General features: G+C 47.7%; 2 protein-coding genes across 4 annotated transcripts in view; one reads left to right on the forward strand and one right to left on the reverse strand.

Moving 5' to 3' along the window:
- The window catches only part of LOC118790986 (SH2 domain-containing protein 4A-like), a 21,194-nt gene extending 5,493 nt beyond the window's left edge, over positions 1-15,701 (reverse strand). Inside the window, exons 1-8 of one of the 3 annotated variants that reach the window (XM_036548173.1) lie at positions 15,623-15,701; positions 14,239-14,623; positions 7,759-7,906; positions 7,227-7,329; positions 6,778-6,825; positions 6,324-6,371; positions 5,519-5,554; positions 1,794-1,995 (exon numbers count right to left, since the gene is read on the reverse strand). In XM_036548173.1, the coding sequence (XP_036404066.1) occupies positions 1,794-1,995; positions 5,519-5,554; positions 6,324-6,371; positions 6,778-6,825; positions 7,227-7,329; positions 7,759-7,906; positions 14,239-14,419 (766 nt within the window). In that variant the 5' untranslated portion in view covers positions 14,420-14,623; positions 15,623-15,701. The remainder of the gene's footprint in view (positions 1-1,793; positions 1,996-5,518; positions 5,555-6,323; positions 6,372-6,777; positions 6,826-7,226; positions 7,330-7,758; positions 7,907-14,238; positions 14,624-15,622) is intronic. The other 2 variants (XM_036548174.1, XM_036548175.1) reach the window with 2 other exon arrangements.
- A 7,485-nt stretch (positions 15,702-23,186) lies between these two features.
- LOC118790664 (RNA polymerase II-associated factor 1 homolog) overlaps positions 23,187-25,000 on the forward strand; it is a 7,409-nt gene continuing 5,595 nt past the window's right edge. Inside the window, exon 1 of the mRNA XM_036547656.1 lies at positions 23,187-23,452. The gene's annotated coding sequence lies outside the window, so the exon portion shown is untranslated. The remainder of the gene's footprint in view (positions 23,453-25,000) is intronic.

Genomic DNA, 25,000 nt, shown 5'->3' on the forward strand with positions numbered 1-25,000 from the left:
CCAGGATCAGCATATTCAGTTTCAAACCTAACCCTAGCTGTTTTGTGGAAGAGATGGCTGTTGACCCAGAATAGGCACTATGGGACACAAAGTCTACCCCATGTTATGGTGGACAAACTTGCTCCTTGAGTGCAGTGGTAAGACCTAGGACTTGGTTATCCTGGCACAGACTCAGTTACAACAGAATGAATCATGATGGACAATATCCACTCATAATGCATATTGTCATAAGCAGCGCATCAGGTTTGAGTGTGTTTCCTGATTTACTACAGCTGTTGGTACTTGAGTAATCAGTGATTTATCCCAGCTGTAGGTACTGCAGCAATCAGCTTGCTAATTGGTTGTCTGGTGCTGGTAATTACTTGAAGAGCATTTTGATTGGCTGCAGTGTTTTTTAAAAGGGCAGCAGTGTGATGTTTTCCTGGCACCCTGGTTTACTCTGCTAGCTAATGGGCTGTCTCTGTTTGTGCTATTTATGGGCCTCCTTTCATTTGGGGTAGTGACTCTATTTAGTTCTTTCAGTTAATTGCATTGCGTCGTCAATGGGATAAGTATTAGATTCTGACAGCCTGTTGTGGAATGTGTCTGAAGTGCCCCCCCCCCCCCCCCCCCCCCCCCCGCCCCCCCCAAATTTTAATTTCTGTGTCCTGTCCCATCGGAGTTTACTCTTGGTTCTGAAGTGCAGTCTCTCCATGTGAGTCTTCTCTCCTCCCCCCAGTGATCTCTCTCTCTCTCTCTCTCTCTCTCTCTCTCTCTCTCTCTCTCTCTCTCTCTCTCTCTCTCTCTCTCTCTCTCTCTCTCTCTCTCTCTCTCTCTCTCTCTCTCTGTGTGTGTGTGTGTTCGACAGACTTGAGCAGCCTGCCTCTGACTCACTCATCTCCTCATACGGCTTTGGACTTGATGTAAAAGCATCTCAGTTAAACCCTAATATAGCCGTATTACTTACATTTGCATTTTGTCACTGAACAGACGCTCTGATCCAGAGTGACTCACAAAGTAAAGGGCGACTTTAGAAAGCGCTCCGCCGAATAATATGGCATTCATGAAACTAAGTTGTGTGGCTGTTTTCTGGATTTCGTTTTCGTCGTTTTAAGTTTTATACTTGGATGGGCAAAACGGGTTTGGAGAACAATTCCTCTTTGAAGAGGATGACCTCACCTACTGCCGTGGGCCTGCTGGCCTCGAAACGGTCACCCAAATTTAAACCACCAACGCGCATCAGCGGCATCTCCTCTGTCATTATAACGATGCGGTGAGGCTGTGTAGCGGGATGTGAACCCGCAGCCCTGTGTGTCACAGGGAGCACAGAAGCCATCGAAAGCGTCTCTACTCTGAGACACCCCCGCAAACACTCCGAGTCCATGATGTCATTGTCTGTGTGTTGTGCTTTATGCCCAGAATTGCACCAGGCTTCATGTGGCTTTCTCACTGTTGTATTGAGCTTCTATTAAAGTCAAGGACAACATGCACACGTCAGTGGGCAAAGGCAGAATGTGCAGGAATCCGCTGAAACAGACTAACTAGCTGCAGTGGAATGCATGTAGCTTCATCAGATAGCAATGGATCACATTTTTTGTCAAAACCTCAATGATATAGTTTGAGTACTGTAAAACCTACTTTAGTTGTACAATACCAAGTGCCTATTCCCTCTCATATGAATCCATTCAGGATGCAATCTCAAACAGCTCTAAGCAAATCAAATGGCAGTTTCAGCCAGTCATTTGGTTCTGTATCAGGAACATCACCCATGGTGCTTGTGTGTTTTGTCCACAGGGGGTGTGCTGATCTCTCACCTTTGCCCTGCTCCTGGGAGTACGGGGGGCGGAGTCTGTCTGCGATGGATGCTGGGTCAGCGCGTAGCTGCTGAGTGTCCAGGGGGCGGAGCCTGTCGGCGATCGACGGCGCCCTGCTGAACTTGAGATGCGGCCGGTAGTAGAGGCTCGAATCCCTCAGGCTGTCCACAGCTCCGCCCGAATCACTGTCTTCCTCTGATTCCTGCGGGGAAAAGCACACCGTCAGCACGGTCAGTACGAGCGCTGCAATCAAGGAACAGGTGGCTCTCCCACACAGGTGAGCCGCAGAGCTGCCGAAAGCAGACAGCTACCCCACCTACCAGCTCAGGTAACACCAGTACAACGCGTGGGATGCCGTGATTCTGACAGGCCATGTTTGCAAATCTGGTCAGGATTATTTTTTTTGACAAATCCTACCTAGAATGTCACATTTTTTTGTTGTACTTGCAAAAACATGTGACCTCTCAGGCATATAAAGCACGCCTATACACTGTTCAGTTTTACGACAGATGTAAATCCAAACAGGCCTGACTCCCCCTCCCGATCTAAACAAGCGCCGCCACGCCGTTCTGTTTTCCCCCCTTTCTCCCGGCTCTGCAGGGTCCACAGAGGGGGCCATCTGCAAAGAGCCTCGCCGCCAGGCGCAGCTGCGGGCTGGAGGCGGGGACAGAACCCTGGCCCCGCCCCAGGAGACCCCGCCACAATCCCGTCCATCTGTGACTGGTGCTCGCGTCGTCCCAGACCCCGCCATTCCCGGCTCAAGTCCCTCAGCCATCTGCTCGAGGGGACCCCAAACCAGCTCACTCTCTCCCTCTAATATCGCGCACACACACACGCCCGCGGCGTGTAAGCACGCACGCACGCACGCCGACGCGCTAGCACCGCGCGTTCGACTGCACAAACACACACGGGCGTGCACGAGCACCGGCATGCGCATAATCACACATGAACACGTGCACATGCACACGCACGCAAACATGCACACACATTCTTACTCTTGCTCCAATGCAAATGTGAACATGCCCACAGACGTGCGTGCGAGCACACCCACACCAACACATGCAGAAATATATGCACATGCATTATGCACACGCACACTTGTTTGCACACTAACACACACACAGGCATACATACACACAGATACACACACATACAAACAGTAAACGATTCACGCATGTATGCACACCCACACTCACAGAGTGGTACATGTGAAGAGCAGCACAGTCTGTTCAGATACCACCAGCTCCCCCCCCCCCCCGCCCCCCCTTTCTCCAGACATGCATCTACTTGTGCATGACCACAGCGAAACTCTCACGCCGCGAGCTTTGCGTTCGCCAGCTGCTCGACAGAGAGGCGTGAGGGGCGCGGCGTGGAGAACGAGGCATGTCCGAAACGGGGAGAGGAACAGCTGCGTGTAAGAGGATACGGGGTGAGGTGCGAGGGGGGGTGTGGGGTGCGGGGTGTGGAGCCAGGACCATGGGGCGAGGGACAGCTGGCCTGGCTGCACTCGGACAGCCACAGGGCGTGCATTTGCTGAGTGTGTGAATAGCTAACTCATACTGTAAGTACTGTACTGGGAAATCAGGGACTGCACCTTTCCTTTGCCTTTATTACAGAAATCACAGTTTCATCTCATACTGTATACATCAGTGCCAGCTGCTCAGTGGAGGCAAGGGAAACCAACGCCCCTGCAAATAATAATTATTAGTTAATATAATTAATAATTCTGCAATTTCTGTTGTTAAATAATTATAAATGTGTAAATGCAAAGCAGTATTGTATGCACTTCTGGCTGTCATTTTGACTTGAAATATTTGGCAAAATAGTGTCATCTATCTAAAATCCAGTCTTGTCCAGCTGAAGTCTCCCCATAGGAGTTGGGTTTCCTATTGAAATTGAGAAAAATAGCTTTCAAATGAAGCCAATGGGATGCTTTGGATCTGGATCTAAGTGGGCAATAACTATATTATGGTGAGAATTTAGCCTCACATCTACTTGTACAGAGCTTTTCTTGCAGGGGTGTTAAGACACAACCTTATGATAAAGCAATGGATCCCAACAACCTTACGGGCAACCAATTGCTCTGCCACTCAACCCTCATTTCCTTGTACGTACACAGTGAATTGAGGCTACCGCTTAACTCAGTGTGTGAGAATAGTTTATCTGGAGAGTCGAGTCTAAAATATTGTTTAATTCTTGTTACGTTTGAAGATCGACAAATTCGCATGTATTTGTTGTTTACAATCGCAAATGTATTTAGTTACCTGTCTTAACTGCTGGCTGAGCTTGCTTCTAGCTAACTAGGGAGCCAGTGAAGTTGATTATCAGCCTAACAATAGCTAGTAAATTTTTTGAGTAAACAGATCAAACCGTGGATTCATGGAATTCATGTAGCTTGTTTGAACCCGTTAGCTGTCAAGAGAAAAATCTCATTGAATCAGATTGTAGATCAAAACCTGATATTTATTTGGCTCAAATGTCAGGATTTATAAATCAGTTTCTTCAGACCTTCCAGTGTAAGAAGGTCGAGTGGCTTACTGGGAATCATGGTCGCTAAGTGAATGTACTACTTGTCCAGTCTGCTGCCGTGGTTAGGAATGGATTTGATGACCTCAAATTTACGTAATTTTGAACGAGTGTGCAAAAGGAATGAGGATTAATACGTCAGTGGAAGTACTCAATTAAATCTCTCGGGCAGAACCTTGTGTCCAAGTGGCAAAGTATCATAAAATGGAAAGTGTATTTCGCTTTACCACTGTCACCTTGGTCTTGTTTGTGCGGAAGTTAAGCATGTCAGGATATATGGGATAGAGTTCATTATTAATTCAAATTTGACTTGGTTTGTAAGCAATGAACTTGTATTATATTGCATTTGTTGCCTAACTGATTGTAGAATTAAGTCATATCCTCCCCTCAGAGGTGATTTGGCCTAACATTTCTGGGCACCTGCTTCTGCGCTCTCAGCTTTACAGCCCAGCAGCCGCCAAAATATGTATGTAAACCTTAAACTAAAAACTACCAAGGAAAACAAGAAAATAATGTGTGAGCAGTGGTGATGTGTCTGTGTTGTCCGTGTGCTGACACGGCTGACAGTAGCAATGTTTTCTGGATTCTTTCCTCCTGCATGTATTCATAATGTACTGTAACCCAGCGTGTCTCTTCTGAGACAGTTTCCATTGAAAAGTGTCTTTTCTGTGTCTCACAGACAGCTGTTTGCACTCTGACCCAGCAAGATACACACCGGCCCAGCTACACACCAGAGCAAAGACCCAAAGAGGTACACACCAGCCCAACTACGCACTGGAGCAAATACCCAGCAAGATACACACCAGTGCAGTTACACACTGGAGCACAGACCCAGCAAAGTACACACCAGCCCAGCGACATACCAAGGCAAGGTCTGGCCAAGGCCAGGTATACTCCACCCACACCGCACATAAGAGCAAGGCCAAGCACACTAATCACACTACTGTTCACAATGTAGGCAATCCCCAAAACAATACACGACAAGACCCAACAGCACACTTGGATCACAGCCCAGCTCAGCTACACAGCAGGTTAGCCTTGTTCCTCTCTCTCCACAAACAGGCTGAAGGTACTACCGTCATTTCATCTGTCACGATTACTCTGACTTCCTGACTGTGAGACACAACCTGCCCTTTGTCCCAGAGCTGGATGGTTAGTCACTACCTACCAATTATCCAAACAAAACAGGCAACACTCACCACGGTGGAGGAGGACAGCGGCTCTGGCTCTAAGACCTAAGGAGGAAGAGATGACAGGATGTAGACACTCACAGAGTACCATTCTGCGTAGCATAGTGGTTAAGGAGCAGCACTCATAACTGAAAGGTTGCCGGTTCGATTCTCCACTGGGGCACTGCTGTCGTACCCTTGGGCAAGAAACTGAACCCAGGACTGCCTCAGTAAATATCCAGCTGTATAAATGGATAACATGTTGAATCGTGTGTGTGTTGTGTGTTTGTGTGTATGTGAGCTGTTATTGTAGTGGGTTATCTGTGCCTGGTGTATATGTGAGTTGTGTGTGTGATGTATGTTTGTGTGTATGTGAGTTGTTGTTGTTGTGAGATGTGTGTGTGTGTGTGTTGTGTGTACTTGTGTATATGTGAATTGTTACTGAAGTTGTGTGTGCCTGGTGTGTGTTTGTATCTATGTGATCTGTTGTTGTAGTGATCTGTGTGTGCGTTTGTATTTATGTTAATTGTCTGTCTAGTGTGTCTCATAGGCTTCCCACTGGTCCTTACACTGCTGAATGTTGTGAGCTGAGATTGAGCTCTTTGGGAGTTCATTAACAATCAAGTCCCCAAAACAAAACAATACTGAGACTGGAAAGAGCTGCTCACAGCATCTCTAAGCCCATTCTATAAAATGTGAGTCACCTTGCATTTTGCTTTATTTCATTTTTATAATATTAACAGCTATCTTTTTGAGGCCGTACAGAAAACCATGTGCTTTGAAGTCAATTATTTTAACATTGTGGCAGTGTTTTATCTGCAGTACCCAATCTTACCTGCAGAGGGAGGGAGTGAGTAACTGACAGCGAGTCCGCAGAGCTCTCCTGAAGAAAGGGGTAAATTATGTTACATTATTTATTCGCCTGGTGGTGCCAAGTTGGCAGACTCCCTCACCCAGGGCAAGTTACATCCCCTTTCATATTGTCTTTGGTATAGCTGGATTACTGAAGTAATCAGGTTTAAGTGCCTTACTAAGGATACAAAAGCTACAAACCACATGGGAAAGCAACCTTCAACCTCTGAAATGACTCTCAGATTTTGAACGTTTTGCATGTTAAGTTTCTTAGTAAAAGGGTGAAAACTGTGCAGGTCATGTGTGCTTTCTGATATTTAGTTTGATATTTTCAGTAAAAACTGTAAATCCCTTATTATTCCAGTGCTTAATCTCCACCAAACTACTTCTGATCAGAGTTCCACCTGTAACGGGTGGGGGCTTTTGCAGGACCTCACCTGAGAGGAAGGGGCTTGCTTGTCTGACTCTGAGACAGCTGGGACACCCTGAAGAGAAGCAGAGTGTGTTATCAAAGCAGGACCATGTGAGTGCGTATGCACAGTATACTCTGGCAGGTGGAAAATGTGTTGGAGAGAGAGGGAGGTGTGTGTGTGAGAGAGAATGTGTGTGTGTGTGTGTGTGTGTGTGTGTGTGAGAGAGTGTGTGTGCATGCGTGCGTGCGTGCGTGCATGCGTGTGTGTGCGTGCGTGCGTGTGTGTGTGTGAGAGCGTACATGTTTGTGTGTTGGTCTGTATGAGAGCACAGATGCATGTCTGGGTGTGACTACTCTGCTGAAGTTGTCTCACCCTGTTACCATTACACACCCATCGGATCTCTTTTTTGTTGTAAGTTTGTCCACACACACACACACACACACACACACACACACACACACACACACACACACCTCAAAGTGCAGCTGTATCCCTGGTGGTGTTTGAGGAGGAACATTCTCTGGCTCTGAGGATCCTCTGTTTACCAGGCTGCTCCTGAGAATGTCGCTTTGATGTCTGGAAAGGTCAGTGTTACATAAAAAAGATTAATCAGAGTCTCAATTGCACAGAAATGTAATGCAAGACATGTATGCTATTGAGATGTGTGATGTGTACTGCATTTGTACTGAGTGTTGCTGTGAATAAAGTATATCAGGTTGAGATAAGTATATTTATAATGGTGGGTTTATTTGTGAGGGAATAATGAGCATATCTGTAATGGGGGTATATTTGTTAGGAAGCAATGGGTATATATGTAATGGTGTGTGTATTTGTAAGGGAGGGATTGTTATATCTGTAAGAGTGGGTATATTTGTAAGAGCGGTTGTATTTGCAAGGGAGTAATGGATATATCTGTAATGGTGGGTGCATTTGAAAGGGAAGGATGGGTACATTTGTAGGGGTGTAATGGGTGTAATTGTACAGGTGGGGTAAGTATATTTTTACCGTGTATTGTTGTGAAGGTTGGAGACCTTTGGCTTCCCCATTTCAGAATAGATGAGTTTGGAGGACCTGAATTCATCCACTTCTCCGATCACACAGACCTGAACGTCACCATCTCGTCCAAGGAGCCAGCTGACACTCTTACTGTGAGCTACAGACAGAGAGACGCTTTTACTGTGAGCTACAGACACAGAGGGGTGTTCTTACTGTGAGCTACAGACACAGAGGGGTGTTCTTACTGTGAGCTACAGACACAGAGAGATGCTCTTACTGTGAGCTACAGACACAGAGAGACACTTTTACTGTGAGCTACAGACACATAGGGGCGTTCTCACTGTGAGCTAAAGACACAGAGGGGTGTTCTTACTGTGAGCTACAGACACAGAAAGACACTTACTGTGGGCCACAGACACACAAAGAAAACTCAATATGCTCACAGTAAGCTATAGAAAGGTCAAGGTTTGATATGATACGGTGTACTTAATTTGGGCAAGAGATACAGGTGAGTTCTTTATTCAGCCTGGACACAGAGAGATACTGTACATGAACACCACAGATAAGCAACATTATTACTGTGAGCTGTGGACAGAGAGAGAGAGATATGGACAGAACTAAAGGTAGACACATGCTCATTTGGTGCTTATAGTAAAAGACATATGTCAGACATGTTTTTCCCCGTAGGAAAGCGCAACGTGGTGTATTAGGGGTTCGGGTTAACCGGCAGGAAACGTGAGAGTCTCGTGTAACTGAGAACGTCTCGGAGACAGCGGGGGGGTTGCGTAACCGAGCGGTTCCCGCCGGCGCAGACCCTGCAGCTCCGGAATGGAGTTCCGCTCAGGCGGCTTGGGTGACACGCCGTGCTGGAGCGGCCCGCGTCACGGCGCCTCTCCCCTCCGCCCCGCCCCGGCCGCCCCATTGTGCCTGCTGACGCCGGCACTGTGAAAGATAAACTTCACGCGCTGCTGGGCCGCGGAGGATGAAGAGGGACCCGGCGGGGGAACGGGCAGCCTGCTCCAGATATGCGCTTAACACCAGAGCGAGAGAGAGAGAGAGAGAGAGAGAGAGAGAGAGAGAGAGAGAGAGAGGGGCCGAAAAAGACAAAGGGAGAATGAGGGAGAGACAAAGAGAGAGAGAGGAACAGAAAACAGCAAGACAAAGGGAGAAGGAGGGAGAGAGACAGAGAGAGAGAGAGAGAGAGACAGAGAGAGATGGGGGGGAGAGAAACAGAAAAAGAAAAGGTAAAGGAGGGAGAGACAGACAGTGAGAGAGAGAGAGGGAGAGAGAGACAGGAACAGAAAAAGACACTAAGACAAAGGGAGAAGGAAGGAGAGAGACAGAGGGAGAAAGAGTGAGACAGAGGGACAGAAACAGGGAAAACGAGGGGGAGACACAAGGAGAGAAATACAGGAGGAAAGGGTCAGGGAGATAGAGACAGAGAAGCAGAAGAGGACAGTGAGACGAAGGGGGGGGCAGACTAGAGTGAGTACAGGGAAAGGGTGAGACGGGACAGAAAAGCAGAAAATGGGGGGGTGAAAAGGAGAGGGAAAGAAAGAAGAAAACAGTCGGGGGGAGAGGGAGAGAGAGAGAGAGAGAGAGAGAGAGAGTGCGCGAGTGTGAGTGTGAGTGTGAGAGAGGAGTTTATAGCCCCTTAAACAGAAGACCAGGCCTGCAGCTTGGCGCTGTAATAAGCATGGTTTGAGCGGCTGGGTTTTTGGGCAGGGTGTGTTCCGAAATGAGTGGGTAATTACTGACTTTCCTCAGACGGACGCGTCTCTGCACACGGCCCGCTCCGGCCCCCGCTCCGCTCCCCGCCGCGCTGGCCGCCGGGGACAATGAGCTGTCCTCCCGCGGGAGTGGCGGTAATTAGAGAGCTCCCGCTGTAATCCGGGAAGAAAGAGCACCTGTAACCAGGCGTGACGCTCACTTCGCGTGACATCCCTCATGACATCAGCGAGCGTGTTGGGACCCGGCCGGCAGGGGTGTGCGGAGAGGCGTGTGAGGGTGGCAGGGACACAGACACTCAGAGAGGGAGCCGCGTTACCTGCGTCTGCAATGCACTGCTTACAGTGTTACACACAAATACCTACTCACAACACACTGCTTACAGCGTTACAAATACCTTCTCACAACACACTGCTTAGTGTTACACACAAATACCTACTCACAACACACTGCTTACAGTGTTACACACAGATTGCTACTCACAACACAATGCTTGCTCTGTAATACTTACTGTCTGTAGTACTTGCTTACTGTCTAATTTTCTAGACACATACATGGTTTATATTTCAGAAAGCTCAACACATAACACATACTATCTCCAACTCCGGCTCAACTGCCAACACAAAAAGTAATGTGTTGGCACTGCTCACAACACACAATGTCCAAATGACAGCTCGCAATACACAACATGACTCAGCACGCAACTGGTTATATACATCATAGTGCTTTCAGCTCTGGTCACATGGTTTCTGTATGCACAGGATACAGGAATGTGAACACACGGGTGGGGTTAAAATCTATAGCAATCTGAGCAGCACATGGCCGAGGTTCTAACAGAAGCAATGGCGAGCTTTGATGTGCCTGTGTGCAGTAATTGCAAACAGCCTCGTGGCATTGTGGGAAATTCACCCTGGGCAGAGTGATGTTCTGTGGCATGGAGACTCCACCCTGCCACGTGTGACAGCTTCCCTGTCACACAGACACACACACACACTCCTGCATCTTGCCCATTAATATGGCTCTCCGCTTTGTCCAAGCACCCCTACTTCCCCCGTACTTCCTGCCCAGTTCTTACTTAATTGTTATAGCGAATGGAACTGGCGGTGATGTCATTTCCTGTCTGCCCAGAGCCTGGTGCTCCACAATGGCCCTATCACTGACCTCCTTTTCCTCTGCCCCTTTCCTGCCAGCCAAAAACATACCTCCACAGCAGTTACAATATCCGGCTGAACCCTTTTCCGGGGGAGACCACATCATTGGGGTAACACTAGGCCCAGAACAAGGCTATGACTGCAGAAACTTCATTATTTTCCTTGTGAAGACGTAGGGCGAAAAACTAGGCCTGCCTTGGGCTGAGGTATTTCTGTAGTCTTACAGTCCATATTACAGGTTTGATACTGTTGTTCCTGAATCCTTTAACACTTGGGTTCCACTGATTTTACCTGCATTTAGTTATTATTGCAGTATTAGTGGAGTAATGATTATTACTGGTAATAGTCGGAGTCGGACTGGGCCAAAGCTAGAGTATGAAAGGGGTATCATAAGCGGTAATATTGTAGTTTATGTTAACACATGCATGACATTTCCAACAGTCTGCCATAAAAAGGGAGAGGTCTGTTCCTCCAGTGTCTGTCAAGTCTGCCACATGTTCCACAGCGAGCTGATTGTCTGTGGAGGCCACCACAGACTCCATAGTGAGGTCATTGTCTGTGAAGCCCTCCACATGCTCCATAGTGGGCTGTTTGTCTCATCCACGCGCTCCATACTTAGCTTGTTGTCATCAGCCTAATCGCAGAAAGACTTTCTTCTTGGAAGAGTGACGCAGGTGTCAGACTGAAATTGACAGATGACAGACATGTACCGATGAAGGATGACATTCCTCTATTGCACCACCAATTGGGTGGGGACCCCCCTTAGCGTGAACTCAGATGGGGGGGGGGGGGGGGGATGGGGTGTGCCTATTTAGCCCCGCCCTCTTTTTTGGTGGGAATATCAGAGAAAAGGAACATTGAGTCCTGACTCATTTGAATGCTGCAATAAAATACAGAAGCTGTCACAGCAAGGAATGTGGAGGGGCAGGATTCTGCACTGTGTGACAGGATCAGGCCAGCTTTTCCTGCAAAACACATAGGTGTGTGCATGCATGCAGAGTTCATGTGTGTGTTTTTGTGTGCGCGATTGTGTGTGTGTGTGTGTGTGTGCATGTGTGTTTGTGTGTGTGTGAGACAGAACGGCAAGGAGATTTTACGTGTGTGTGTGTGTGTGTGTGTGTGTGTGTGTGTGTGTGTGTGTGTGTGTGTGTGTGTGTGTGTTCATATGTATGTATATAAGTGTTTGTGCTCATGTGTGTATATGTGTTTTTCTGGGCACTTCTTGCTTTCACATGTAATGCCTTGTTTTTTCCATGACTGAAGTTTGGGCTAAGGAGGAGGGGGGGTTAATCCTCTGGTCTTTCTCTCATTTCCTTTCCTCCCATCTCTCTTCTCTCTTTCACTTTCTCCTCTGCTTGTTTCCCTCTCTCACTCACTCACACTCACACTCACACTCACACTCACACTCACACTCACTCACTCTCTCTCTCTCTCTCTCTCTCTCTCTCTCTCTCTCTCTCTCTCTCACACACACACACACACACACACGCTCACACAAACAAACCACTAGCAGCTACAAAGAGAGTAGGCAAAGTGCTTGCCACGTGATAATTACTTTGGACCTGTTTGTGATCGCTTTGCATGCAACTTTAACCAAGAGTCACACCTCAGAAGCTAATTCCTTAATCTCTGATTGCATGTAATGTGATGACTTTGCCTTAGAGCATTTCCCATGATGCCATTCAAGTTATAACAAACAAAAACAATCAATCCCCAGTCTGTTATAATTAAAACGATGATGTGAAATTCACAAAGGACGTGTAGTACTACATCAAACGTGAAACACTATTAAATCACCATTGAAACGTATCAAAGAAACAGCTGACGGGTGTCTCCATTGAAATGGTTGACCACATCAAACAGGTTCCAGCCAATTGTCATTTTTAAAATGCTTTGCCTCTCTGTTCCTTCTTTCTTGCTCATGGTTAACCTATCTCTCACACACACACACACACACACGCACACACACACACACACACACACATACACACACATACACACACACACAAACAAGTAAGCTCCTTGGCCTAGATTCGGGGCCCTCTAAACCAGGGTCTGGACTGTGTCTCAGCCCAAAATGAGGGTGATATTGCCTCTGGGCTCAGGAGGGGAGAGTGAGGCTGCCGGAGAAGCAGAACATGGCATGGCAGCATAGCACAGTTAAGGAGCAGGACTCATAACCAAAAGGTTGCTGGTTCAATTCCCAGCTGGGGCACTGCAGCTGTACCCTTGGAAAAGGTACTTAAAGAAACAGTTGCCTTGGTAAATATTCAGCTGTATAAATAGATAACATTGTTTAAAAAATAATGCTTAAAAAAAACTGCAACTAATGTAAGTCGCTCTGGATAAGAGTGTCCGCTAAATGCCAATAATGTAATGTGATGTGACTGACTTATCAGCCCTTGTTTATGAATCCTCCATGCTCTGTGGTGGTGGTATTTGCTCGTGAAAGCATTCCTCTGGATGGGAAATGTGCTGTCTCATTTAACAATAACAGCGTCCTTTACAAGAACTGCTCGCTCTTCCTGCTGGCTCTGGGGATTTTCCCCCAATGGCTCTGCGGATAGCAGGGAACAGCCAGAGGGCGGAGTGCGCAGCGCGTCTGTGGGGTGAGTGAAGTGTGTATGGAGTGATGGAGTGCGTAGATGGGTGTGGAGTGTGTAACTCTGCGCGTGAAGTGTGCAGGTGTGAGCATGAAGCGTGTAGATGAGTGTGGGAGAGATGGAATGTGCAGGATGGTGTTGCTGCGTTGTCCTCGTTTGCCGTGTGGAACGTGTCAGACTGGCTACAGCGTTACTGCCGTTTTCGCACTGAGTGGTTTTTATGGATTTGGTGATTGACTGACTGAGTGATTGATCAGCTGATTGTGGTTGGGTGTGAGCGGGTGAGGGAGTTCACCCTGAGAACCTGTTCCCTTGATGTGTTTGATCGGCAGGCTGTACTATTCGCTGCACTCTGAAACACCAGTCACCCTTTTCACAATAGCGCCGGAACCGCGCAGGCTCTAGGTACTTGCCATAATCTTCTTTGCTTTGCTGACTCATGTCAGCTCAGACTGCTAGCTTTACAGATGCTGCCTTTCTTACAGCCAAGCTGTGGCCAGAGGTGGCAAACTGTTTTATAAAACATGGTGCTATCAGCGCTGGTGCTAAAACTAGGGCAATAAACACAGAATGGAGACAGGAGCATACTACCATTGCTGCTTGCAGAAAACAACCAGACACTACGTATAAGTATATTAATGCTGGTGTTTTTGGTGGGATAACAAGCCTTGGACTGCAGACGAGATGTGGAGGAACCCCTGCATTCAGAATAAGGCCACGTGGTACAGGCCGGACTGCAGGCAGTGCAATGGAAAGGCAGTGATGGTGTCCCAGGCCAGGCCTGGGTCCAGCTCATCTGTGGAAAAGGGGTTTGGGTTTCCCGACTCCCCACCAGCAGACCAGCTCTTCCTCACAATGGTCACAGCCGCCACATATAGAGACATGAGCTGCCCCTGTACAGCCGGCAGCTGCAGAGGGGGTGGACTTTGTGTAAGTCTAGGAAGTAGTCTGTGTTAGTGAGTAGAGACAGAGATTTGGTTTCTGAGTGACCGCAGACGGGACGGTACCTTTTTTTGATTTGGGCTTGGTTCCAGCGTTTCCCTCCCTCTCTAGCTTCTCCTCACGCTCCTTCCAGCGCCGTACCTGCTCCTGCCTCATCTTCAGGAAAAGGGTCTTCTTCTGCTCCTCGTTCAGCGCCTCCAGGACGTCCGGGTCGATGTACATGTCCTTCAGGATCTGCTGCAGCATTGTTGCAGGCTGCCGAGCTCGCCTCCCCTCCCGACAACGTGTTTCGAAAAGAAAGGTGCTTGTTTCTCAAACAGAGAGCGAGAGTCGGGAGTCCTGCGAGACTCCACCTCAGACGAAAGCTCCCTCTACCGTCCCGCGGCCGTGATGCTCATGGTCTCCGCCCACCGGCCGCCCGTCACCAAACTGCCATCGGCTGGACTTCTGCTGCAGGGGGAAGAAAGGTTGCAGACGAGTTTCAACATCTGGTGTCAGCCTTTCTTCCTGACACTCACTCTTTCATTTTCTCCCTCTCTCTCTCTCTCTCTCTCTCTGACTCTCTCTCTCACTTGCCGTCTTTTCTTTTTTTCCCCTCACTTCTAAGTCTTTACTTCCTTCTTTGGAGATCCACATGCATGCCACAACCAACCTAGCATTCCAACCTGGGAATTATGGGATGCTTGTCTCTTTCACCCCCCCCTCCCCCCACCACCACCACCACCACCAACTCAGACTCACAGGCACACAACTTCACTCCATCTCCAACTGAGATTGTAAACCTCAAACCCACCCCAAAACAGAGCTGTACCCCGAAACTGCAGAATGTACAGGCTGTCTCCAGCATGCTGCTTTCTCTGTCTGCTCTCATTCCAGAGCAAAGCACGGGGCCACTAGCCTCCGTCAACACCTCAGCGGCACTTACAGAAACTGTCAGAACGGTGACAACACCAACAGCAGCCCCGGCAAAAGTAGGGAAAAAGGCAGTGGTCGTAAAACAAAGACCCAGAGTGTTGTCACGCTACTGGTATGCAAATCTGTTAGTGGTTATATTCAGTGGTTTTTCTGCTACGAGAGAGAGTGAGAGTGAGGGGGAGAGAGAGAGGGAGAAACAGAAAAAGAGAGACCTTGTGGGGTGTTCTCTCAGACAAAGAGAGCAATCATTAACTTGGCATGCCCTTATATTTCATTTAAAATCTGAGAAAGAGAGCAGGAGTTGAGAAAGTGTGGTGTACAAGGGGAGAGAGAGAGAGAGAGAGAGAGAGAGAGACAGAGAGAGGGAGGGAGATAGAGTTGCAAGAGTTGGGAGCTCTGTACAAGGGAGATAAAAGACATTTGAGAAAGAGAGGGGGTGAGAGATAGTTGTGAGAGTGGGGTAGAGTGAAAGAGACTCACAGAAAGACAGATAGAGAGGAGATGTCTATGCACTGAAAGTCCGGGTGTACTCACATTGGGTTTGCGGATGTTCCCCTACAGCACGGCAGTCTGTGGAATCAGCAGTCTCAGAGTGCAGCTCTGATCTGTCCCAACGCCTTTGTATCTGGTTTGGCTGGTGACATCACAACATTCCATGGTCTTTCTCTCTCTCTCTCTCTCTCTCTCTCTCTCTCTCTACCTCCTTCGCTCGCTTGCTCGCTCACACACACTCACTCAATTGGGCACTCAGCTCTCTCTCTCTCTCTCAGACAATAAAAAGCTGTCAGGAAACAGCCTTCAGCAGGAATTGCGCGAACTCAACATGCAAACCTGCCAAACCAGCAGCATCCTGTTGAACTCTGAGAGAGAGGGAGAGAGAGAGAGAGAAAGAGAGAGGGAGAGAGAGAGAGAGAGAGAGAAAGTGCCGGGGAGGGGGAGGGGGAGAGGGGGAGCTGAATGCAGATGGGGCGGGAATCGGGGTGGGGGTTGGTGGGGTTGGGGGGTTGGGGGGAGGAGGAGGCTGACACGCTGTGAGTGGGGAGATTGGCAGCTCAACATAGAGAGAGCATAGGCAAACATGCGTGGACTGGGGCCAGTCGTTGCTCTTACCGAGACCGGCTGAACCAGACTATCCAGACCCTCCACCGAGCTCCTTTTTCCATAACACGCTCCAGTTCCAAACCCCCTGCACATGCTATTCCCCAGAATGCACTAACTCCAACCCTCTCAACACACTACCTGTATTCCCAACGCTCAAACTGTCCCTGCTCCCCCCTGGCTTAGGACAAAAGTTTGCATTTATTTTGCACAGTGTTCCCCCCAGGTCTAATCACGAGTCACTATGCATGCTGGGAAAAAGCACAGAGGGTGCCATGGTTTGGAAATGCTGATTTAACAGATGTCAGGATCACAGGCATCTGCCAGCGTGTGACATCTCACCACAGAAATATATTTTTCTTAAATAAATCACAACACTGCCCCAGGAAGCTTGACTGGCATGTCAGTGCAAAATGTTGTCAGAGCAGGGTCACCAACAGTTTTTCATTCAAGGGGGGTCACCAAAAAAAGTTTTCTACTTGCCATCACAACCAAGAACAATAACTGAACATTGTAAGCGCCCAGCATGGTACAAAGGCCTCCCTGGGTCTCGGTCTCTCTCTCTCTCCGTTTCGCTCTTTTGTTTATACAAGTTCAAGGTTTTTTTCCCTCCTTTAGTTTCGAGCTGAAACGCCCGCTGCTGGTTCTCTGAGTTTCACTGAAAATACACATAAACAGACCACAGACAAACAAGAAGGGGTCATTACCCTGGCCAGTCACAATCATTCAAAACAGAGACCTGCATGCAAAAGGTGGACAGATTGTGTATGGCTAAATATTTCTGAGAAAAGCATTCATTATAGACTACATAGATCTCACAAGTCAAATCAGATGTGTCCAACGTATAAATGAGTGACAAATATCCGAATCTGTGAATGAGAGCAATTTACATTTACATTTAAATCACTAATTGGATATATACTTTCCTTCATGTGTATGAAAAAATAAAGGCAGATGAAATGGCAAAAGTCCCATATGGGTCGCCCTTGATATTAAGCATTCTGAACCTACCGCATTAGGGTTGCTAAAATATTTTCTTTGTTCTGTAGCCTTGTCTGAGCGCAGTTACTGCTTTCAACCACCAGAGAGCACTCGAGAACCAGAAAACCCATTTTCTGTTCTACCTTTGGCCCAACCTGTATCTATCTAAAACTTCATAAATCATATATGAATGTACATGCAAAAGAAAAAAATTGCAAAAGAAGAATTATGTAAATGACTTATTATTTTGGATTAGAATTAGAAATTTAAAAAGCTCAGTCATTTTCATCTAAGGTTTAGGTAACAGCTTTATTTCTTTCTCTAAGCATTTAGCGCCCTCTGGTGGTAAATAAAAGAGATAGGGAATACTGTAAACGTACGGTTGTAAAGCATGTAAATGAGAGCGGAGGTGCTAATGAATTCATGATCGTTTTTTTCCTCAACTGGATCAAAGAAAGGACGGGAACGAGGTGTTAAGATTCTGTACAATAATATTTTGTCTATCGCTGACCTGTGCCAGCCACTCGCGATTTTGCTCTCCACAGGACACTGGTTCAGGACAGTTAGTCGCTTACAACACATACTCACCCATTTTAGGCTACCTGAGACATTGTCTCATTACTGCCAGATTTCACAAATACATAGATCTACACTGAGGAGTAAACACGATACTGTCTTTACGTCATTATTATTCTCTAAAGAACTTTTTTAGAGTGTGAGTAAAAAAAGGTTGTGTCAAATGCCGCTGATTTCCAGTAGCTTGTTGAAAGATGTTTCCAACGGACACCGTTTTACGTCTCTGAGAATAATTACTGTTTTCCACCACCAGAGAGCACTAGAGATCTACCAAATGGTTGGATTGCTCCTTCTTACGATCAGTCCAATATTTGTCAAAATTCATGATAAAAAAAATCATCCATAGCCATAGATGAAAAATCCATTAATTTCGTGTAAATGTGTGCGAAAATCGTTTTGTTTGCACTCTGTTGTGTGCAAATGACTGTGGTAATTTCTTAGTCAATTAAAATTAGGCGTTTTGAAAGATCATTGTCAAACCAATTTTACACAGCACCTCTGCCTCTGCAAGCATTTACAGTACCCCGCGGTGGTCAATGAGCAGAAGCGTAAAAATATAAATGAACATTTAAGCAGATGATTGTCCCTCTGCTCAAATGATTTTGGTATGATCAGAACCTCAAAATCTATCCTCATCTCCTCCACCACTCTCCCTGTAATACTCTTAAAAAACAATTAAGGCATCACTGGGCACTGTGTTGAAGTTACCAAGCCATCTTTGCCATATCTGTGTTGCAGGGCCCATTTGCACAGTGTAGATAAAAGAACTGTAGTGTCAAACGATGATGAGAATTTTTTTTATTCCTTTAAAATATGACTTATAAAGCAATGCATTATATTTCGGTCATTTAACAAACGCTCTTATCCAGAGTGACTTACATAGGTTACAATATTACATATTATCTATTTGTACAGCTGGATTTTGGGTTAAGTACCTTGTACAGCTGGATATTTAATGAGGCAACTGGGTTAAGTGCCTTGCTCAAGGGTACAACAGCACTTCCGCAGCAGGGAATTGAACCAGCAAAAATAATACAATAATACAAAAATAATACACACAATAATACCTAATAATGCAGATAGCATGCACATTTTCTTTTCCAGTGAAGACCGCCGGTCCAGTGGGCAGAGCCGGTCCCTCTCCACCCATCCCGTTGCAGTGCGCTGGGCCGGTCTGGGTCAGGAACCAGGCCCTGCAGGAGCGGGATCTGCCGGGAAGCGGGTCACTTCCAGGTTGCTGACTGGGGTGGCTTTTAACAGCCCAGCAGGCCCCTCTCTGGCCTTGGCAGCGCCGTCTCATCCCTCGGAATGGTTTCCGTGCCAACGCGACAGCCTGTGCACTCCGGAGGGCCTGAAGCCGGATACACAAACGTTTACGGCACTCCCCCCACCACCAGCTGACAAGGTCACCATTCACAAGCTTCCCTCTCTGCCTCTCTCCTCTCTCCAGCTCTATCCCTCTCTTTGAGTCTCTTTTTATCTCTCTCCATCTCCCCCCCTTCCTGTCCCATGTCCTTCTCTTCGGGAGAAACAGATCACGCTGCCTCATTGTACCGGTGGAGCAGCTGGATCCCCTTCCAACCCTCTGCTCTCCAGAGTCCCCCCAGCCCCCCCCCCCCCCCCCCCTCCACCACACACACACACACACACTCTCACACACACACACACACAGACTCTCACACACATGCGCGCGCACACACACACTCACACACAAATGCACACACACACTCTCACACAAATGCACACACATACGCGCACACACACATGCACACACGCACACACTGACATACATACACACACACACACACACGCATTTGCAAACACAGACAAAGATTGGATGTTACATTTACATCTGTTTATTTACATGTTAAAAATGTAGACTGAAAATCTACAAATTATGACACGCACATCCATATCATTTAAAGCGGTGCAAGATACTGGTACGGGAGCCAAGCCTGTAACCAGAAGGGTTAAAGCCTTGAGCAAGATAGTCAAATGTAATTAAATTCAGTGAAAATCCATCTGCATGATTAGTTAGCATGTAAAATAATGTAAATTTTTAACCACACGATAAAAAAATGAGAGCGGTGTCAGCCCTCCTGTAAAAGGGTGCAAATGTGTAAATTGTAATTGGATAACGGTCACTCCCAGCATCCTCCTCTTCCAAAAGGCCTGGCTCTTTCAGGCTGTGCACATGCTGGAAAACCGAAGGGCTGCATCGGATTCACGTCGGCAGCCGCGGTTGTCTCCCTGGTGATTAATGATCAATATCCTAGCCTCCGTGCATGGTGGAAATCCAGCCGACTCCACGCTGTAAACGCAAAGTGGATCGATGCGCATCCAAGGGATTCTTTTTTTATATATGATTCTGGCTAAGTCAGCACATTGGCGCTGAGCACAGGAGTGCTCACACAAAGAGAAGTGTGGAGGTGGCACGAAGTGAATTTCACAGGGGAAAGCAGGTTATCTGAGATGTTGCAAATGCTCTGTGTCTGAGAGCGAGGGCTGCTTGGTGCATGTGTAACGGAGTGAAGCTGTTGCCTTTGGCAGGTCACATGGAGCAGGTCAGCCGCACTCTCTCGCTCTCTCGCTCTCTCAAACTCACACGTTCACATGTTCACACTCTTACACCCACTCGCTCTCACACACTCATACTCTCACAACACTCACACTCACACACTTGCATGCTCACACTCACACACATGCTCTCACACTGACACACACTGTCACTCTCACACTCACATGCTCATCCTCACACACACTCACATAGTTATACACTCACATGCCCGCTCTCACACACTTGCACTCTCACACTCACATGGTCGCGCTCTGATATTCGCACACGCATGCTCACACCCTCTCACACACTCACATTCTCACACACTCACACACACACACACATGTTCACACCCTCCCACACACTCACTGGTTACAGACACCACAGTGTAGCACAGGGGAGTGCTCCAGCTCTCTAAGTGAGCTATTTAGAGCAGGGTGGCTGACCTGGGGCCCTGGGGTCTAATGCACCTTCTCACAGCATCATGCACAGCCCCTTAAGTGACTGTGAAGGGGGAAAAAATCACATTCATGATGAATGGGATTAATAATGTGAGTAAAGTGTTATTGTTGGGTCCAGTGAAATACGTAAAATTCTATTAGAGCACCAACAGACCACAGAGCTGCAATGTATGCTAGGTAAAATAACCTCTCACCTCCCCCTCACATCCTCACACTGAGTTTAAAATACAGTAGCTCACATGCAATGTAGTGGATAATAAAAACACTTGACAATTCTCAATAAAGTAAATGAGCCAGGTTTTAAAATTTTGAACACATTTTACTGCACATGCAAATTAACACATAGAGGATAGTGAAAACATTTGACAATTTTTCAGTATAGTAAATGAACCAGGTTTTAAAAATCTGAAGACATTTTTACTGCTGCCTTTTAACAAAGGTTTTGGTAATTTGGGTTTATCCCCTGTGGTAGAGAATATGGGTCTCCTTTACCCCATTATAGCCAAAATCCTTTACCCCAACCACGCCGATCTTTAAATGAACCCTATTCCCTATCCCTTCTCATGCCCTCCTCCCCTCATCCCACACCGTGTACCCCCCTCTCAAACTCCACCCTTCTCTGTACCCCCCTCCGAAACACCACCCCCCTCTTAACCCCCCCAACAAAACACCACATCTCTCTGTACCCTCCTCTCAAAACACTACCCATCTCTGCACCCCCCTGTCAAACACCACCCTTCTCTGCACCCTCCGATGAAACTTTACCTCTCTCTGTACCCCCTCTCAAACATTACCCCTCTCTGGACCCACCTCCATAACTCCACCCATCTCTGTACCGACCTCTTAAACTCTGCCTCTCTCTGTTCTTCCCCCAAAACACCACCCCTCTCTGTACCCCTTCTCTCAAAACACTACCCCTCTGTGAAACATTACCTCTCTCTGTACCCCCTCTCAAGAATTAACCCTCTCTGTATCCCCCTCTGAAACATCATCTCTGGAATATTGTGCCTCTGCACAGCTGAATCCAGGGAGCCTGTCCCATCCCAGCTGCTGACTGAAGGTACTCCACGCCCTCACACCCCCACACCCCGCTCGTTCCCGTCCCCGTCCCCCTCCTTTCCTGCTGACTGTGTCCCGTGGGAGGTGGGGACTCACGTCCTGGGCAGGGGGGAGGGGGAGGGGTAGGGGGAGGGGGTAATGAATAAATAAACGAGGCTGGCAGTCTCCGTCGCGTCACTGTGATGGCTTTCCTCTCCCAAGGGTGATCAGCCTGATGGCTCCAGTGTTCCTCCTCTCCTCAGCCCTCATGAGGCGGACCTGCGTTGCTGTGGGGGGGGGGGGGTAGAGGGATAGCAGCAGGGTGAAGGGGTCACATATGGGGATGAGAGGGGGGTGTCGGAACGTTTCTGGGATGTGCAGAGTATTAGCTGGTTGAAACTGCATTATCGTTAGGAAACAAGCATTCCAACCAGAAGGTTGCAGGTTTAAAACCACAGGTAGAATTCTGCCGTGGTTGTACTCCTGATACCTGTGCCATAACCTGAATGGCTTTGGTAAACATCTACCTATATATTTGCATAACGGGGTACAATGTAGGCTGGGTCTTGTAAGTGGCCCCAGATAAGCAAATTGTGTTGGTAAAAGTGCAAGGGTAAGGTTGCTGAGGGGGTATTACTGGATAGTTTGGAGTGTTGGTTGGGGGCTTCTTGGCTTCATGGGAAGGGGAGTAGTGATAGGGGAGGGGGGGGGGAGAGCTGAATAATCAATATGAAAGCACACAAAAGCGCAGGTGTGTCTGTCTCTTAGTGCTATCAGACTGGTTCCCTTTATCATAACCTGCCAATATACCACCACTTATCCCCCCTCCCAGACCAAAATCAGCCACAGTCAGACCCATACCCAGCCCCTCCCCCCACATGTCTCCTGGGCATTGTGTGATCTGTCTGCCTCTCTGTTCCACCTTCAATGTAGGTACCTGCACGCCTCGAGCATCATCTTATGCGGTATCAATGAGCCTGAATCCCAGAGAAGGAGCCCCTTAGGATTTGCAGGGAGAGGGGTAATATGTAGCATATGTTATATTTTCACTCTTGACAAGTATTTATGCTCCCTCAGGTTTAATGGACGCTTTCATGAGCTGATATTGTTTCTGCTCTGAGCTCTTTAATGCAACTAGACAAAGCCGCTCTATACCGCGTAGCTATATGGATCATATATTCCCTGAACCCTGAATGACGCTAGCATTAAACTCACAAAACGCACACTGTGCAGCGCCCCGGTCCCGTGCTCTGAATGCAGCTTAGCTCGCGTCGGCGCAACGTGAGAGAAGTGCGCGACAGCCGCCAAACTCGCACACACACACACACACACACACACACACACACACACACACACACACACACACACACACACACACACACAGGCGCCGCACTCCGCGCGCAGTCGGACTGCCACCTCGCGCCGGCTGGACCTCCCGCGTGCCCAGTCAGCGCGCTGTGTCGATCGCAGCGCCGAGAAGGCGAGTGTCCGTGTCGAGTGGTGTGGAGCGAGCGAAGGGTGCCGGGGAGGGGGGCTGGACAGGTGTGAACGACAAGCCTCGATCTTATCTTTTGCATGGATGGATAAGGAGAAAAGGGATCTGCGGTGCGAAGCTGGCTTCTCTTTTCCTCCGGTTTGAACGTATTTCATCTGGTAAGTGCAATTGTATTCTGCATTATGCATCGTCCACCCTCCCCTTTATTGAGGATGCCATATGTTTATTTAATATTTCCACAGCAATAGCCTTTTGCAAAGCCCTTCATTCCGTAAAACTACCCACCCCCATCAGTGCATTACATTGTTACGTGCGGCGGACGCCGCATTGTACATTATACATGAAATGTGCCATGCCGAAATCCGTGTCCTTGCAGTTTAGACACCATTAGAGATCAGTAATTGAGAGGTGCATGTCTTAAACATTAGCTCTACCGGTAGTTCCTCGAACAGTCAGGGTGCTCTTTGGTATAAAATGTAGGCTACACGTTAGTGTCCTTCTGGGCTCTCGCTGAGTTTCCCTGTTCAGCAAAAAAGGCATTTCCTCCCTTTCAAGGCAACTTGCTCTTGAATAGCTACCGAGCTCAATTTCAGAAGGAAGAAAGCATCGGCCACATTCAGCGCGAGCAGTGTCTCCCAATCACCCCGTTGTCATGGTGACTGCACCAGGAGGTTGGGATAATATGGCTGCATCTCGGTTTCAGTCTGCTATGTGTGTGTATGCGTGTGTATGAGAGAGAGAGCGTGTGTGTGCCTGTGTATGTGTGTGCGGGAGGGAGAGAGAGAGAGTGAGTGAGTGAAATTGTGTGTGTTTTGCTCCTCTGAATTCGTGGTGTGGTATCACACGGTCCACTCCGAACGGACCGGACAGGATGGGAGGAACAGAACAGGTGCACGCGCGAGTACCAGGGCGACTGAACAAAACCCCCCGTCAGTCTCCTTCCCCCGTTATTATCTTAATTATAATATTTACGCGTCTAGCCTTAGCTGAAAGGGATAACGATCAATGCGATGTCTCAGAATGCGAAATACGGGCACAATGAAAACGTCTAATAAGGTTGATTTCTTGTTAACCTCCGAGAGGGGAGGCTTTGCACATGAAATCAGGCGAAATAAAGGCGTCAGACGCCCAGACGGTTCTTTGCCAGACTAGACGCAACATGCCAAATAGCCCACGTTTTGGTGTCCTGTATAGCCAGTTTATATTTATATCAGCTTATGTGAGAAAACGGAGCGGGAGGCAGTTAGGTAGCGTTGTCCGGTATGATTTAAGCGAAGTCTGTGTAAGTGATATGACGGTACTCATGACAACGTTTGACCTTGAAGCTGTAAATGTGGCAGAAAGAGGTGATTAATGAGACTGTCTTTTTGTAGTAGTGGTAATTATAGTCTGGGCCGGAGGTTGATTTGAGCATGTCCTTTTATAAACTCAGGTGACACTAAGTGACCCCGCTGACATGGCAACATGTTTATCATGGCCCCATAGCTCAGGGGTAAACTTTTTTGCATCATTTATGTCACTAATAAAATTATTTTTAATGTTATTGCATCATTACATACATACATGACACATTATTGCAGTCACACGTACTCGTGCATGTGAGTTCTCCCTCTTGCACGGATTATGTGTGAGGCTATGCATTGTGTGTTTGTGGTGAGGTTTTTTTTCTGCAGAGATTACAGCTGGTGAGCCAGGATCAAACACTG

This window comes from Megalops cyprinoides, chromosome 16 (assembly GCF_013368585.1).
Source record: "Megalops cyprinoides isolate fMegCyp1 chromosome 16, fMegCyp1.pri, whole genome shotgun sequence".
Lineage (NCBI taxonomy): Eukaryota > Metazoa > Chordata > Actinopteri > Elopiformes > Megalopidae > Megalops > Megalops cyprinoides.